The 17,622-nt window shown below is 39.3% G+C and overlaps 1 protein-coding gene across 4 annotated transcripts in view; it reads left to right on the top strand.

Moving 5' to 3' along the window:
• EXD1 (exonuclease 3'-5' domain containing 1) overlaps positions 1-16,122 on the top strand; it is a 33,577-nt gene extending 17,455 nt beyond the window's left edge. For 2 of the 4 annotated variants that reach the window (XM_024567862.3, XM_045201847.2), the window contains exons 7-12: positions 2,067-2,153; positions 4,620-4,724; positions 4,807-4,887; positions 6,684-6,827; positions 7,763-7,954; positions 14,699-16,122. In XM_024567862.3, coding sequence (XP_024423630.2) covers positions 2,067-2,153; positions 4,620-4,724; positions 4,807-4,887; positions 6,684-6,827; positions 7,763-7,954; positions 14,699-15,352 — 1,263 coding nt within the window. In that variant the 3' untranslated portion in view covers positions 15,353-16,122. The remainder of the gene's footprint in view (positions 1-2,066; positions 2,154-4,619; positions 4,725-4,806; positions 4,888-6,683; positions 6,828-7,762; positions 7,955-14,698) is intronic. The other 2 variants (XM_024567863.3, XM_053928989.1) reach the window with 2 other exon arrangements.
• The last annotated feature ends 1,500 nt before the right edge of the window (positions 16,123-17,622 follow it).

Here is a 17,622-nt window from a genome sequence, read left to right as displayed (position 1 = left end):
CTATCACTAAAATGATTTTTAGAACATTTGAATACTCCCAAAAGAAACCCCATACTCCTTAGCCATCACCTCTAACCCCTTCCTAGTCCTGGACAGTCACTAATGTATTTCTGGACTCTATGGATTTGAGTGTTTAAGACATTTCATACAAATGGGACCATACAATATATTTTCATTTGTAGCCGAGTTCTTTTGCTTAGCATAACATTTTTAAGGTTTGTCTGTGTAATAGCTTCTATCAGTATTTCACTTATTTTTATTGCCAAATATTCCTTTGTATGGATATACCACATTTCATTTATCCTTTTGCTATTTGAGGGACATTTGGGCTGTTTCTGCTTTTTGGCTGTTATACGCAGTGCTGCTGCGAACATTCATGTACAGGTTTTTGTGTGGACATATGTTTTCATTTCTCTTGGTTAGATACCTGGGAGTAGAATTGCTGTCGAATTTTTTAAGGATTGGTCATACTGTGTTCCAAAGCTCCTGCACCATTTGTCATTCCCACCAGCAGGGAATGAGGGTTCCGATTTCCCCACATTCTTACCTGAGGTGTGGAGTTGCTTTATTAGACTGAGATGGGAAAGAGTGTGGGTGGAAAAGGTGTGGGGAAGATAATTAGGACTTTAGTTTCTGTCCACCTAAGTCTGAATGTGAGTCTGGAGATGAGGAAGATGGTCTCAGGTGGAGATTTAAATCCAAGAATTAGCCTCCAATGATATTTAAAGCCTCGAGACTATGTTGCTTGTCATTTTGATTATAATCGCTCTAGTGGTGTGAAAATGGCAGCTCATTGTGGTTTTGATTTGCATTTCCCTGCTAGCTAATGATGTTGACTATTTTTTTAATGTGCTTTTTGGCTATTTGAATACCTTCTTCAGAGAAATGTCTATTGTTTTGCCCACTTTTAAATTAAGTTATAAGAATTCTTTCAATATCAATGGATTGTTTAAAGGGTCCATGACAACAACAAAAATGGGATAAGAACTTTTGCTTTGGAAATTTGAAGAGGTAGTTGGAAATTCTTACCAATAGGGAAGTACAGCCTTTGTTCCCAGTTCTGCAGCCTTCTCGTTGTTGAATGAGGATGGACCTAAACTTCATTCTCCTTTTTTCATTGCTGATAAAAGATACTCAGGATATAGAACACTTTACTCTCTAAAGCACAGGTGGCAAACACAAGGCCCATGGGCGGAATCCGGCCCTCCACTTGTTTTATCCAGCTGGCACCTTGTTTCTACTGGAGGCAGCGCCGAGCTCCTTGCCCCTAGTTAAGGGGTAGTTACATTTATACAGTCCTAAAATTATATTTGACCCTTGGAAGGCAACCGTGAGGCTGATGTGGCTCCCGGTGAAAATGAATTTGACATCCCTGTTCCAAAGGAAGGTACTGTGCTAGTGTAAGTTTCCATGCCCTTGAATTCCTGAGTAATTTACCTACCTGTAAAAGAGGGAGTATCTTGTATCATGCAGATATTTTTATAGATTGTAGATTAAGGATCCTAGAGTTATATAATCTTTTGAAATACTAGTAGGATAAGAGTATGGATGATCAAAGGACCAACATATGCTCTTGGGTTACCACTATTTCAGTTTTGAGTAATTTAATGAATCCAAGACTTTAAGGGACCTGTTGACTCCTTCTTTTTCTGATTCTGAACAGTAGATACTGTGAAACTCAGCCACTACCTGAGTTCCCTTCAGGTACAATAAATTGCCCTATGTTAGGGTGCTGTTCTTTGATGCATCTTTCTCTGATGCATCAGTAGTAACAAAAGGTATCAAAGTTTTCAATTCTTACTAGCATTGGGGATATGAATGATTTATTTTCCAATTGTGGAATAATTTTGTGAAAACTAAAAAAGAGATCACAAGTGGTTAGGGGTGTGGCGTGGTAGTGGTGGTGGGGTGTGTGTGTGTGTATGAAGCAGACTCCTGCTTTGGATTAGTCAGATTTTGTGAGTTTAAAAAATATGATCTACTTTGTTCATTTTATCTGTGTCATCAATGATACCATAATTGCAAAATTAATGCCGAGAATTGTATTTTCTTCCTTTTCTTACCAGATGTTCCACATCAAGAAGCAGAGTGTCTTGGGTGTGGCTGCAGAAGGAGCAAATGTTTGTCGTCATGGGAAACTATGTTGGCTTCAGGTAAAAAATAGTTTTTAAAAACCTTTTTATTTTCAAATAATTGTGGGCTCACTGGATAAACTTATTTTAATTGTCTTCTGTACGTCACCCAAGTATAACTGTACTGTAGCTTACTTGGAACATCATTCACTCTTTTACTACTGAGTTTATTCTTTTCAAAAGAAGAGTTTCTGTCTACAGATTCGCTTTTATAATCGTTACTGCTGTCCCACAGACCCCAGTCTTCTTTCCCAGCTCTGTTCTCTTGCCTTAGATGTACGAAGAGTTCTTCATCTTTCCTTTTGTTTGGTAGCTTTCTACAGCAGGTTTCTACCACATCCTTTTTATTTTCCTGGACCTGAGAGATGTCAGGTAAGGATCCCCATTATATCAAAAGAACTTTGTAGTGAGCCTTGCATAGCTAGAGGTTGGGTAGCCACCTTTGGGTCAAAGTGAGCAGCATCAGCATTTAAGGGGTCAAATACCCAAACAATGTCTTCTATCCTTTGAGTCAAGACACACCTCCACCTACTGAGATGATATTTTTTGTTAGGATTTGCATTCTGCCCTCTTGACATTCTTCTTCTGGAATGTTCACCTTCTTGAAGGGAAATGAATGGAGGTGTCAGGCCCAGTTTTGCTTAAGGATTAAAGTGCCTCTCTCATTCCGTGCACTGTCTAGGTAAACCTTAGCTTTTAGATGACTAGGTTTGTGTTAGCAGCACCAATGCAAATTACTTAAAACAAACCTCCACAAGCAACAAAAACAAAAATAAACAAATGAGACTACATCAAACTAAAAAGCTTATGCACAGTAAAAGAAAAGATGAACAAAATGGCCCTGGCTGGTGTGGTTCTGTGGATTGAGTGTCAGCCTACAAAGCAAGGGGTCGCTGGTTCGATTCCCAGTCATGGAATAAGTACCTTAGTGGGGAATGGGTGAAGAGGTGAAGGGATTAAGAAGTACAAATGGGTCATACAGAATAGTCCTGGGAATGTAAACTACAGCATAGGTAATATAGTCAAGTAATAATTGTGAATGGTGTCAGATGAGTACTAGTTTTATCGGGGTGATCACTTCCTAAGTTACACAAGTGTCTATTCACTGGACTAGTATAATGTATGTCAACTGTATTCGAAAAATATAAAATTATTTAAAATTAAAAAATAATAAGATGAAGGTAGCAAATATTTGTTGAGAGTTAAAGTTTTTTTTGATACCCTTTGGCTCATTTCTCAGGGCCACTTCTAATAATCTATCCTAAATAATTCAAAATATAAAGAAAGAATACATGAGAATCTATTTATCTTAGCATCATTGATAATGGTGAAAAATCAGAAACCATTTAAATAGTTAATAAGAGAAGTCATAGTACATTTTATAACTCCTTATGGATGCCAAAAAATGATGACAAGTGCATTATAGAAAAATATTTGAAAGTTCATTAATGGAAAGAGCAGGGCATAGATTTGGAGGCATATTATCGGAGCCATGTACATTTTCTGCATTCGGAAAAATAGCAGGGAGCATTGCATGGCACGCATTGATCCACTGAAATGTGGAACAGCCATCCACGTGCCCGGCTCTGTCCTAGTTGCACGTGTGGTGGTGAATCCAACAAAATCTCTTGTCTCATAGAGCTTACAGTGTAGCAGAGAATTATTTTCCAAACTTTTAATGTCAATTCAATTTTTATAATTAAAAATGTAGGGGAAAAGAGCAGGGATTGATTATTTAGGCATCAAATTCTAGCAACCAGCATGAAGGATCTAGGAATAGGTGCCAGGTAGGCCCGGCAATTGTAGCTGTAACAACAGCTGGCTCCTGAAATGACACAGATGGCATCAGCCTGTCGCATGGCTGGCTCTCTGGACCCATTTGCATCGTTTTTGCCATGCACTCTCTGACTCAGTAGATTAACTGTACTGCTTCTGTGACTTTTATGATCAGAAACAACCTAGGATTCTTACGATTGTATGAATTGATCTACGAAGCAGTGTTTCACATCCTGGCATTTGTGCCAGTGTACTTGTTGCCCGTTTCTTTCCTGCTAGGGGACTGGGATCTTCTCTTATGAGTAATTTCATGTAATGCTTAACCCGTTCATTCCCATTAGGTAACTCAGAAACATAAAATAGTATTTTGTGTTGTTAACAAAATACTGTTTATTACCCTTAAACCTCTAGTCTCTGGGATATTAGAATGCTGTAGGTGAGACAGGTAAAACACAGTTGGGACAGTGAAAAGTGAAAGACTAAATTACCAGCTTGTCTGTTTCTTTTCTTTTGAAAATTACAGTCATAGTGTCTTTTATTTTTTAACTTAAGATCACTGTAAAACCAATTTCTCTAAGAATACTGAGTGCCCTATTGTTTACTTTTAAAGTGAGGCTGTTAAATATTTCATCATGTCTCTCTTGGCCCTCAAATTCCGTTCCCTAGTTCTTCCTTATTCTATAACGTATGGGTCTGGGTGGTTTATTGTAGGTGGCTACACATAGTCGTGTCTACTTATTTGACATTTTCCTGCTGGGAAGTCGTGCTTTCAACAATGGACTACAGATGGTATTAGAAGACAAGAGAATTTTGAAGGTGAGCGTGTGAGCAGATTCCTCTGCTAGTAAAATTTGCAGCCAGGTTCTAATTACTCTATCTCTGTGTTTTGATGCATTAGGTTATCCATGATTGCCGTTGGCTTTCTGATTGCCTCTCTCATCAGTATGGAATTTTGCTGAATAATGTCTTCGATACACAGGTACATGCAAGGAAACACTGGATTCAATCTACTGCACGTAGCTCCTCTAGAAAATAGGCCTCGTCTGATGAATGGTCGAAAGTCTTTGTGTGTGTGCATCCCATTCCCACTCATTTCTCATGTAAGATGTTTGTATAATATGTGAGATCATTTGATGAACTCTAAAATCACTGCAGAAAAGTTATATAAAAGTATTTAGGATTTCCCACCTTATTTTGCTCCAGAATTTGTCATATAAGGAGCAAGCTCCATACTCTACAATATTTAGAAACTTGAACAGTGTGGGGGTCATTCGGAAGCCTGACATGGGACACTTAGTGTGAGGTGAACAATCACATCTCTGCCTTTATCACGTATGTGTGAGTTAAAGCTTGTGGCTGGTTGGCATCTAGCTCAGGGATGCAGGTTGTCCTAGACATGCCCCAAAAGCCTATTTTGGCCCCAAAATAGCCTGAAGATATGTGATTTTTCTCTGCTCTAAAGGGCCCTAGGGAAATGAGAAATTCTTATCCTGTACTACCAGGATTTGGCTATGAGAGCAGGAAAACCACTAGTTTCATGAGGTTCTGGGTTTATGCTAGTGGGAGGGAGATCTTGAATATATAAGCCCTAGAGCCTTTGGAGAGGGGTTAAACTGATGAGTTGCCAATTATTTTTGAGTGGAAATTCCTAAAAGTTCAATTTTTTAATTATTTTATGTGATTCAGTTTGCCCTTTATGTATCTGCTCATTTACATATTCTTTTGGGCCTTCTTTCAGGATCTTTCACTCACAGAGATTGCCTTTGTGCTTATTCCAAATGCAAGATCACTGTTCATTGTTCCCTTGACCCCATGTAGACTGTGTAATGAAGACAGGCATATTTTTCCATATTTTTCTTTTCAGATTTCCATAGAGCGAGAATCAGGAATTGAGACTTTTCCCAATTTGTTTTCCTTTAACACAATGTACTAGTTTTCTGTTGCTGTTGTAACAAATCACAAATTTAGTGGCTTAAACAACATTAATTTACTCCCTCACAGTTGTGGAGGTCAAAAGTCTGAAATCATGCTCATTGGGCTGAAGTCAGGGTGTCAACAGGGCTGGTTTCTTCTGGAGACTCTGATGGGGAAGAGTCTGCTTCCTTGCCTTTTCCGTTTCCACCTGTATTCTTTGGCGTGTGCTTTTGCCATCTTCACAGTGCACCACTCCAGTCTCTGCTGCCGCAGCGAAGTCTCCCTCGGCCTCCCTTTTATAAGAATACTTGTGATGCATTTAGCCCCTGTCCCCGGACCGTTCAAGATAATCTCCCCATCTCAAGACCCTTAATTAGAGCTTCGAATTCCGTGTTGCCACGTAAAATTACGTTCACGGGTTCCAGGAAGTAGGATTAGATATCTTTGGGGACCATTATTTAGCCTATCACACACAGATAAATAATTATTTCAATTCCTAATTTTATTAACTTTCCTTACCAAAACTTTACCAGAGTTGCTAATAAAGTAATAAAAATAATTCTTGAATTTTATCTTTCCCTATACCCCAAAGGCACCAAAAAGAAATAGATAGCCATAAAGCAGGCAAATAAAAGAAGTGGAAAAGAAAGAAGACAAGGACACCTTAAAATTGGTGATCCTTTTTCTTTTTTTCCCCCTAATTTTTCAGAATAAGTTTACTGTACCACTTTAAAATTTCATGTGGGTTCTTGGAGAAAATGGTATTTAAAGACATTTCTCTAAATATATTTCTTCAGAAGATGACTCTGTGTATACATTTTACAGATTGGTCTGTCTGTCTTTTTCTTTTTAATGCCCCAGGTGGCAGACGTCCTTCAATTTTCGGTAGAAACAGGTGGCTTTCTTCCAAACTGCATCAGTACTTTACAGGAGAGTTTAATAAGACACCTTAAAGTAGCCCCTAAGTATCTTTCCTTTCTGGAAGAGAGGCAGAAAGCGATTCAGGTGAGTAGGAAAGATATCTCATATGACGTTAATGTTTTCAAGGGTTTTCTGAGTGGGGTTATCAGCATAGTCTACAGAGAAATGGCAGCTGCCCTGTAAGCATGGGAGCGTTGCTAAAATGTCAGTTGTTCCTAATGGAACGGGTTGCTTGTGGTCTCGAGTGGGTAAGAGCCAGGATCCAGACTTGTTGTTTATCAATTTCAAAGCAGTCTTAAATACATTGTAAAGCTGGGACAAGGGATGATTAGGTTGAGAATTTGGACTAAGCAATGCAACAAAAATAATCCCAGTTATTTCTCTCAAAGTAAAGTGCATTTTATTTACCTCCTGATAGTCTTGCATGCCAAACTGGGGTCTAGACCATACTGGCTCTAATTTTGTCCACATAACCAAGTCTGCTGCCTCCAGGTTTTTTTTTGTTGTTTTTTTGTTTTTTTATTGTTTAAGTACAGTTGTCTCCATTCCCCCCGCCCCCGCCCATCACTCTCTACTGCCCCGCGACCCCCACCTCGCACCCTCAATCCTACCCCTCTTTGGCCTTGTCTGTGGATCCTTTATACATGTTCCTTGACAGCCCTTCCCCTTCTTTCCACTGTTATCCTCTCCCCGGCTCCGGCCTCCATTTTTAAATAAGTCCTGATTTCTCTCTCTTTCTCCGCCCCCCATCTCCGCCCCTCTCCTCCCTCCCCCTCACTCCCTTCCTCCTCCCTCTTCATGTCTTTTCCTGTCTCCCTGAATCTTCCCCCCAAATTACATACACAATACACATAAAGTGTGTGTGTATTCTCCAAAGCCTAGCCATAGCATGACGGTAGAAGGTAATAACTGAGGAAAATGGCAGTAATAGTATTTTAAGTTAAACAACACTTAAATAAACAATTATTTTCTTTAAAGTTTTGCTTACTATTCAGAGAAAACTGTTTTGGTGTTTCTAGGAGAATACAGAAGTGTGGTTTACACGACCTCTTTCACCCTCCTTACTGAAAATTTTGGCTCTAGAAGCCACCTACCTGCTACCCCTTCGCCTGGTGCTCCTAGATGAGATGATGTCTGACCTAACTACCCTAGTGGATAGGTACCTGAACACCTACCGAGAAGGGTCTGCCAACTGGCTGGGAGGCGCGGAGGTAGGTGCAGCTCTCTGTGGCTGGGTCCTGACTGCTTCTGCTTCTGCCTTATTCTTGGAGGGCACAGTTATACCCACTCTTCACAGCTGCAGAAAATTGCATGAGACAGACTTGGTGACAAATATATTTTTTAAAGATTTTATTTATTTATTTTTAGAGAGAAGGAAAGGGAGGGAGAAAGAGAGGGAGAGAAACATCAAAGTTTGAGAGAAACATCGATCGGTTGCCTCTCGCACACACCCCAACTAGGGACCACTGGGCCCACAACCCAGGCCTGTGCCCTGACTGGGAATCAAACTGGTGACCTTTTGCTTTGCTGGTTGATGCCCAACCAACTGAGTCATGCTGGTCCGGGTATGATAAATATTTTTGAAGGGGTTATAGCTTGGCCTTCATTTCCTTGAACATTTTTTCACAATATTAAGTTATATTTCCAATAAATATTTCTATCAAAGAATGGGTAAATTTAAGATTTCATTAGTTACTTTATGATGCCAGTATAATATAAGAAAGCTATACACCAGGATTTGAGAAACTACTGCCTAAGGCTAAATCTGGCCCATGACCTATTGGGTACTGCTCACAAACTAGGAATGGTTTTTACAGTTTTAAATGATTTAAAAAAAAAAAAAGAGTATGCGACAGAGATAGTTTGTGGCTCACAAAAGCTAAAATACTTACTATTTGGCTCCTTACATAAAAAGTTCACAGGTGGCTAGATTCTCACTTAGGAATTCTAATGCAGAATCCTAAATACAGTACTAGCATTTTTGGCACAAACCCCAGCTGGGTTCTATTTGCAAGCATGGTTTAATCTTAGGAAATTTTTCATTTCACTAGAGCTAAGAAAGCCTGATGATTATTCCATAAATGCTGAAAAAATTATAACTTTTTGTATTTTGCTCTCACCGTTTATCAACAAATAACAACACAAAAATTCTTGCATACCTTGATTGGTTGGAGAGTTTTAAAGTTTTTTATTTATCATTGTAAAACCAAGGACAATTTAATAACTTTTTTGTATTTTGCTCCCACTGTTTAATGCTAGAAACATTTATATTATTTTGCATACATTACTGATTGAAGTTGGAATACATATTCTAACACAATAAAATATATCTCAAGCAAGAAGACTACATAATGTTTGATTGGGAACACTAAAAGCATCCCCATTAATATAAAGAAAAACATTTTAATGCTGACTGTTACCACTACTCTACTATTTCTTGCAGTTATTAAGCAGTGAAAAAATTTTTTTAACTATAATTTTTAAAAAATGAATTATAAAACTTGGATAGGAGGAATCAGAATCATTACATGCTTATGATAACTGAAGAGAATCAACTGAAAGAGATACCCCAAACAAAAAACCATTTAGTAAGGTGGGAACAAATGTAAAATAAAAATTCATATCTTTCCTATACACATATATACAGCTAGAAAACATAATGTAAGAAAACATAAATTTATAGTTGTAACAAAAAAGATAAGTCCATTTCTTGTTGGATTTATTTGTAATGGAGAAATAAATCCAACAAGAAATGTGGAATGTAGAGATGAAGAAAATTTAAAAATATTACTGAATAACATAAAAAAGAATTTGAATGGAAACACTAAGTATTTTTAGCTATCAGTTATTCCTAAATTAACTTTTGAATTTAACTCTATTCCAAGAAAAATAATAACACCAGCATTATTTTGGCAAATTGTGATTATAGAGTTTATAGAGATCAATAAAATTAGGTAAGTTCTGTCAGATATTAAAACATATAAGTAGCCCTGTCTGGTGTGACTCAATGGATTAAGTGCCGACCTATGAGCAGAAAGGTCGCCGATTTGATTCCCAGTCGGGCCTGTGCCTGGACTGCAGGCCAGGTCCCCAGCTGGGGGGTGTGAGAGGCAGCCATCAGTGTATCTCTCGCATGTGGATGTTTCCCTTCCTCTCTCCCCTCTCTCTCTAAAAGTAAATAAATAAATCTTTTAAAAAAGAACCTATATAAGTCTATACTACATAAAATAGTTTGCAACTGGTACATGTATAGGCAGATCAATGGAACAGAGTAGAAAACCCAGAAATATGTCCAATATCTGTCAATATGGTTGTGATAAAGGTGGAATTTCCGATCAATAAGAAAAAGATAATTATTCCATAAATGGCCTTAGGTATTGACTAACCATTGTGGGGGAGGAGAATTATAATTGGATTGCTATCTCTTTCATTACACCAAAACTAACACCGTGGATCAAGTATTTATGTAAAACATGGAATTATAAAATTATTGGAAAAAATTTAAAGAAAATGATCTCACAGTAGGGAATGCTTTTCTTTCTTTCCCCTCAACTTTACTGAGGAGTAATTGACAAAATTAATTGTATATATTTAAAGTGTACGTATGCATTGGTGGAATGCTTCCAAGATCAAGATAATTAACACACCTTTACCTCACCTAGTTAATTTTTTATGTGTGTGCTGAGAATTCTTAAGACTTTCTCTTAGCAACTTTCAAGTATTCAATACCGAATTATTAACTGTAGTAACCATGCTGTACATTAATTAGACCCTCAGAACTACTACATCTTGTAACTGAAAGTTCATACCCTTTGACCGACATCTCCCCATTTCCCCCAGCTGCTGGCAACCACCATTCTATTCTCTGTTTCTATAAAATAAGCTCAATTTTTTGTATTTTTCTTTCTTTGTCTGGCTTATTTTACTTACAATACCCTCAAGGTTCATCCACATTGTTGCAAATGGCAGGATCGCCATTTTACGGCTGAGTGATATTCCACTGTATGTACATACAGACCACATCTTTCTTTCTTCATTCAGTCCTCACCCCGGGATATGGTTAATTAATTTTAGAGAGAGAGGAAGGCAGGGAGAGAGAGAGAGGAAAAAAAACAAACATTGATCAGTTGCCCTCCACACACACCCAGACCACGGATCAAACTACATCTTAGGTATGTGCCCCGAGAGGGATTGAACCTGCAACTGTTTGGTGCATGGGTGATGCTCCAAACAAACTGAGCCACCTGGCCAGGGCTTACCACAGTTTCTTAGTTCATTCATCCTGCTATGGACACTTAGGTTATCTCCATGCCTTGGCTACTGTGAATAATGCATTGCAAATAGGAGTGCTGACACCTCCCCAAGACAGTGATTTCACTCTCTTCAGACATATATACCCAGATGTGGATTTGCTGGACCATGTGGTAGTTCTAAGTTTTAATTTTTTGAGGAATGGCCATACTGTTTTTCACAATGGCTAAACCACTTTACATTTCCATATACGCTATGAGAGTTCCCTCTTCTCCACATATCCCCCCTGCAAAGTACTTGTTATCTCTTGCCTTTTTGATAATAGCCATTCTGACAGGTGTAAGGTAATATCTCATTGTGGTTTTGATTTGCATTTCCCTGATGATTAGCATCATCAGAGCATTTTTTCGTATATCCATACCAATTGGCCATTTGAATGCCTTCTTGGGAAAATGTTTATTTAGGTCCTTTGCTCATCTTAATTAGATTATTTGCTCTTTTGCTATTGAGTTGTAGGAGTATGTGCTTTTCTATGCAACACAGAAATACTCAGAACCCTTAAAAATTAATAATTTGACTTTAAATTTTTGTATGGCTTGACAAAATCAAAGGTAAACAACCTGGGAAAAATTATTTACCTTCTGTAACAAAGATGACATTTTTTTTCTTTTTTAAATTATATTTTATTGATTATGCTATTACACGTGTCCCAGTTTTCCCTCCTTTGCCTCCCTCTACCTAGCCCCCCCCACCTGCTGTTCCATTGTCCACGTCTGTGGGTCATGCGTATATGTTCTTTGGCTACTGTTTCCTATGCTGAACTTTACATCCCCGTGACTATTCTGTAACTACTAAATTGTATTTCTTAATCCCTTCACCTTTTTCACCCATCCCTCTGACCTCCCTCCCATCTAGCACCTTTGAAACATTCTCTATATCTATGATTCTGTTTCTGTTCTGCCTGTTTGTATATTTTGTTTTTTAGATTCAATTGTTGGTAGGTATGTATTCTTACCATTTTATTGTTTATATTTTTTAATTTTCTTTTTCTTCTTAAAGAAGACCCTTTAACCTTTTGTACATTACTGGTTTGGTGGAGATGAACTCCTTTAGCTTCTTCTTGTCTGGGAAGCTCTTTATCCATCCTTTGATTCTAAATGATAACTTTGCTGGGTAGAGTATTCTTGGTTGTAGGTCCTTGCTTTTCATCACTTTGAATATTTCTTGCCAATCCCTTGCCTGCAAAGTTTCTTTTGAGAAATCAACTGAGAGTCGTATGGCGGCTCCCTTGTAGGTAACTAACTGCTTTTCTCTTGCTGCTTTTAGGATTCTCTCTTTGTCTTGGTATGGGCTTTTTTGGGTTCACTTGTTTGGGACTCTCGGTGCTTCCTGGACTTGTATGTCTATTTCCTTCACCAAGTTTAGGGAAGTTTTCTGTCATTTTTTCAAATAGGTTTCCAATTTCTTGTTCTCTTCTTCCAGCACACCCGTGATGCTCATGCTGGTACAGTTGAACTTGTCCCAGAGGCTCCTTACGCTATCTTTTTTAAATTTTTCTTTTTTTAATTGTTATTCAGTTAACAGTTGTATGCCTTTTCTCCCCATCCCTCTACCCCACACTATCTTAATTTAATTTAATTTAATTTAATGTGCGGTTGTCTCTCCCACGCCCCCAGTGGGGGACCTGGCCTGCAACCCAGGCATGTGTCCCAACTGGTAATTGAACCAGTGACCCTTTGCTTTGCAGGCCAGCACTCAGTCCACTGAGCCACACCAGCCAGGGCTATCCTTTTATTTTCTTGCTCTTCTGGTTGGTTGTTTTTTGCTTCCTTATATTCCAAATCACTGTTTTTATCCTTGGCTTCATTCACTCTACTGTTAATTCCCTGTAAATTGTTCTTTATTTTAATTAGTGTATCCTTTGTTTCTGACTGGATCTTTTTTGTTCTGTTGAAGTGCTCCCTACCATATTTTGCCATGTAAATGCATACCCACGTTTTTGCGTGCATTATACATGAGATTATTATGCCCATTATTATACCCATGGTATGTAATCATTATACCCATGTATAATGTGCATCCTTATTTTTCCCTGAAAAATTTGGGCAAAAAAGTGTGTGTTATACGTGATAAAATACATTAAGTTCCTTGAGAATCCTTATAACCAGTGTTTTGAACTCTGCATCTAATAGCTTGCTTGTCTCCATTTTGTTTAGTTCTTTTTCTGGAGTCTTACTCTGTTCTTTTATTTGAGTCATGTGTCTTTGTCTCCTCCTTTTGGCAGCATCCCTGTGTTTGTTTCTATGTGTTAGGTAGAGCTGCTACATCTTACAGGCTTGGTAGAGTGTCCTTTAGGGTCCAGTAGCACAGCCTCCTCCCCTATTATCCAAGCTGGGTACTTAACACGTGCACACTGTGTGGGCTGTGTACTCCCTCCTGTTGTAGTTGAGCCTTGATTGTTATTGACATGCAAGGTCAACCACCACCTGTGTTCGGTCCAGAGTCACACAGCGTAAGTTACAAAGTGATCTGCAGATGGCTGCCACTTGTGCTGGGCTTGGAGGCACCTACGAGCGGCCAATCTGAAGCAAGTCCAGCTGTTGCTACTGCTGGGTAGGGCAACTTAACGTGAAGTATGGGGCTCACTGAAGCCAGATGTTGTTTGTTTGATTGAATTTAGGAAAATCTGAAGCATGGGCCAAGACAACCCATTCATATGAAAAGCCACTGGAAACACTTGGGTAGGCTCAAAATTGGGGTGGGGCAGAGCCTCAGGGAATCACTAGGGTGGCCAAACAGTGTGAGCCAGGTTGTTGGAGTCTCAGGTATGGTGCCCACCTGCTGGCCCTGTGGCTTAGTTTGGGGAGGGCTTAGTAAAGGAAACCTGACCTCTGCCTGCACTTCTGTCTGATAGAAAAATGGCCCCCCAGCTCTGCCCTGATGCTGGACAATTCCATTCTTCCCTGTATGTCTCTGATGCCTTTAACCTTCTGCCTCCATGCTGGAGCTCAGAGGGAGTGAGTCTGAGTCCGTGCACAGGTCCTTTAAGAGGAACTAGCAGGGAGTCTAGCAGTTTCTGTCTTCCACAGCCTCAATCCCCGCCAGTTTTAACAGCCAGAAATATGGTGACTTCTCTACCTGGTACTGGAATCCTGGGCTGAGGCTGGGACCCTTCATTCCTAAGATACCCCTGTCGATTTTTTTCCGCCTCTCGCAGGTGTGGGACCGACCTTTGTGCATTTCCACCCCTCCTACCAGTCCCGATGTAGTTTCTTCTTTAATTCCATAGTTGCAGGACTTCCATTCAGCTTGATTTCTGACGGTTCTGAATAATTGTTTTGTAGTTTAGTTGTAAATATGATGTGGTTGTGCAAGGAGGCGAGCCATGTTTACCCATGTTTACCAGTGTGACCAGAAGTTGAAGACATCTTAATATATTCGTTATGTAGTGTTTATGTAGTCACAGTTGGGAGACATACTTTTTACTGTATAGTTTTGATAGACACACAAAGACACACTCAAAACTGGAATCAAATTATTTGTTACGTGAAAAATAGTAGTATAGTTACAGACACTAGAGGGTGCTGTGAGAATACATTTGAATAGCTTCCTGCTTGCCAAATACTGTTAAGTATAGCAGAGTGGTTTTAAGGCATAATCAGAAGTTTAGTTATAGTAGACTGGTGTTTGTTTTCTTTTCTTAGCCTACGTGTATGGAGCTTCCAGAGGAACTGCTTCAACTCAAGGACTTCCAGAAGCAGCGCAGAGAGAGAGCTGCAAAAGAATATAGGGTGAATGCACAGGGACTCCTAGTAAGGACAGTGCTACATCCAAAGAAATCCGGGACAGAGACAACAAGGACAGAGGACAAAGTAAGAAGTTTCTTACTTTGTGAAAATCCTAGGCTAGGTAAAGCTCTAAGTTTTCCATCCAGTGAAGATGGAAATTTCCTGAAAGAAGAAGCAAAGAGTGGAAAAACGACAACAGAACTTCCACATCTACCTCCCATAAAACAAGAAATCCGTGAGGATTCCAGTAACAAAGTCATTTGCCCTGAGTCACAGGGGTCAGAAGACCAGACAAGTCAGAAAGAACACTCGATGATTCCCAAAAAGGAATTTCAAGCAAATTTATCTTTGAAAGAGGAGATAGAACAGTTATTGATGGTGGAAAACAAGGAAAATCTAAAATGCACAAAACAAGATGGCTTAGTGTCTCCTTCCCTTCCTCAGGAAACCAGTGCGTCTCCAAGTGACACCTTTCATCCTTTTAGCAAAGCTGTGCTTCCTACACTTCCTCCCTGTCCAGCTTTGGAGGAGACTGATTCCTGGATAAGTTCTTCATCAGATCTGCCTTAGAGATACCAGTTTGTTCTGTAGGCCACAGAGGTGGCTCATCTCCCTTACCTTCACAGCTTTCCCCAGTGTTTAAGTTTCTCATGTTATAAATTTAGTTATGCCTCAGTCATAGGCTTCAGGGGAAATTAAATTTATTTATTTAATTTTGTTTAAAGATTCTTTTTTTAAATTCTTTTTATCTACTGATTTATTTTAATCCTCACTTGAGGAAATTTTTTTAATTGATTTTAGAGAGAGAACAAGGGAGAGAGAGAGAAACATTGTTTTGTTGTTCTACCCAACTATGCGTTCATTGGTTGATTCTCAGACAACCCAGCATGGAACCCACAGCCTTGGTGTATTGGCATGATGCTCTAACCAACTGAGCTACTCGGCCGGGGCCTGCAGGGGAAATTATATCCTCTTGCTTACTCCTACATTCCTGTAATTTGATTAGGATGGGAATGAGCAAGTTAAATAATGAAAGAAGTAAACTTTCTGATTGTGTCACTGGGCAGAAGAAATGTCCCCATTGGCCAGAGTGAATTATTTCTCATCACTTGGGTTTAGAGTGTTTGAAGAAGGGGAAAATCTTGGGTTTAATATTTTGAAGAATCTATACTTTTACATTTTTGTTGTGTTTTTGGGGTTGAAGAGGGTTGATAAAAACTCTTAGCCATAAGTTTAAAAATAATTGATACCTGACAACTTTATTAGTTCTTTTAACCTCTTAAAAATATTGACTTTAATTTGTCAGTTATATCTCAATAAAGCTAAAAATGTTAACTTTATTTTTGAATTTTGAATGTGTTGTCTTATGTCATAGACAAACAACAGTTAATATTATAGGAAGCAATGTTCTAGTTTTAATTTCTTTTCAGTCAATTTAGTTTTAGAAGATTTTGCCCATTTTTCTAACAAAGCTTGGACTTCTTTTAAGTGTGTTTGTTATGTAAACTTTAATTTTGATTCCACTCTATTTGCTTGGAGTTGGTATACTGTCTTAGGGTGAAAGAAAAGCAGCTTTTACTGTAACAGGCTGCAGCCAAGGGGGGGACTCCAAATGGGGATTTGTAATGGGGTCCAGAACTCGGTGTCCAGGAAATACTAGAAAAAAATAATATACAGGATGGCCTCACCCCAACAAGTCTGAGCTGTGGCATGGAGCAAGGCCATTGAGAGTTGTTTTAAATAGCAACAGTTTTGCAGCTAACCTCTGGCATGGTCATTTAACATATCTATAACCTTTACCTGGTTTCATAGATATGTTACATAGCTGTGGCCCTGCTTTGAGCCAAGGGGATGGGAGTAACTCAACCCATGATGCAACTGGGAGGCAACTCCCCCTGGGTACAGCGCCTGCAGAAAAGCTTGCAGATGATTGGCCCCACACCATGGAGTCATGGCAGTCCAGTAAAGCTGGAAAAATAAGGGAATGCTGGCAAGTGTAGCCAATTGTGGGAGGAGTTGGAAATGGTGCTGCAGAGGAAGTTTGGTGCTGGGATTTAAGCCCAGGTGTGGCAGCCATGCTGGGGTTTTTTGGGACCGCTAGGGTTTAGTGAAAGTTGGGACTGTGCAGCTTTAGGGTGCTCCCTTTTTGCCACATGGCTTAGGAAGCAGGAGAGGCTTTGCCTGGAAGAAAAGGGGTGAAAGGACTCTTGCTGGTGGGCCATGAGAAGGTGTCACATGGTTTGGGATTAACAGGAGATCACGGCAGCCACACAGCTGATGCTGCCAGGAACCTGAGCCGTGGACTTCGACTTCTTTTCCTGAGATACGGTACCCTGGACAGGGCAGAGGAAGAAGGAAGGACTGTGTGCATCTGTGGGTATTCTAAAGGACTTTAGTATTTTTAATGAAGATATTAAGTCATTACTCTAAGTCTTTATAACTTTTTAAATAAATAATCCCTTTCCTTTTCACCAATCTCTGACCTTGAGAGACGTCTTTCCCTGGCAGCGGGCAAGGCGAACCTAGTACGGGGAGGGGCACCGGAGCACAAGGGTGGGTCCATTCAGTAATATATCATTTGCACCCCCCGCCCGGGTCTGTTCTGTAACAGTGCCAACTCTTTTTTTATGTTGATACTTGCAAGTTGCTCACATTCTTTTGTATACAGTAATCAGTAAACCTGTTTTGACATTAGGTTATCTCTTGCATTTCTTAATTGTTTCAAGGTAGGAATACATTGGAATATGTCTGAATTTCTATGTTCAGAGTCCAGTTTAGAAATATGTAATTAGACTTTTACAGGATTCTATTATTTATTGTACTTAGGGAAACATAGGGAC

Source organism: Desmodus rotundus, chromosome 7 (genome assembly GCF_022682495.2).
Source record: "Desmodus rotundus isolate HL8 chromosome 7, HLdesRot8A.1, whole genome shotgun sequence".
NCBI classification, from domain to species: domain Eukaryota; kingdom Metazoa; phylum Chordata; class Mammalia; order Chiroptera; family Phyllostomidae; genus Desmodus; species Desmodus rotundus.
Note: the sequence above shows the minus strand (reverse complement) of the source record. Positions and strands in the feature narration are given on the sequence as shown.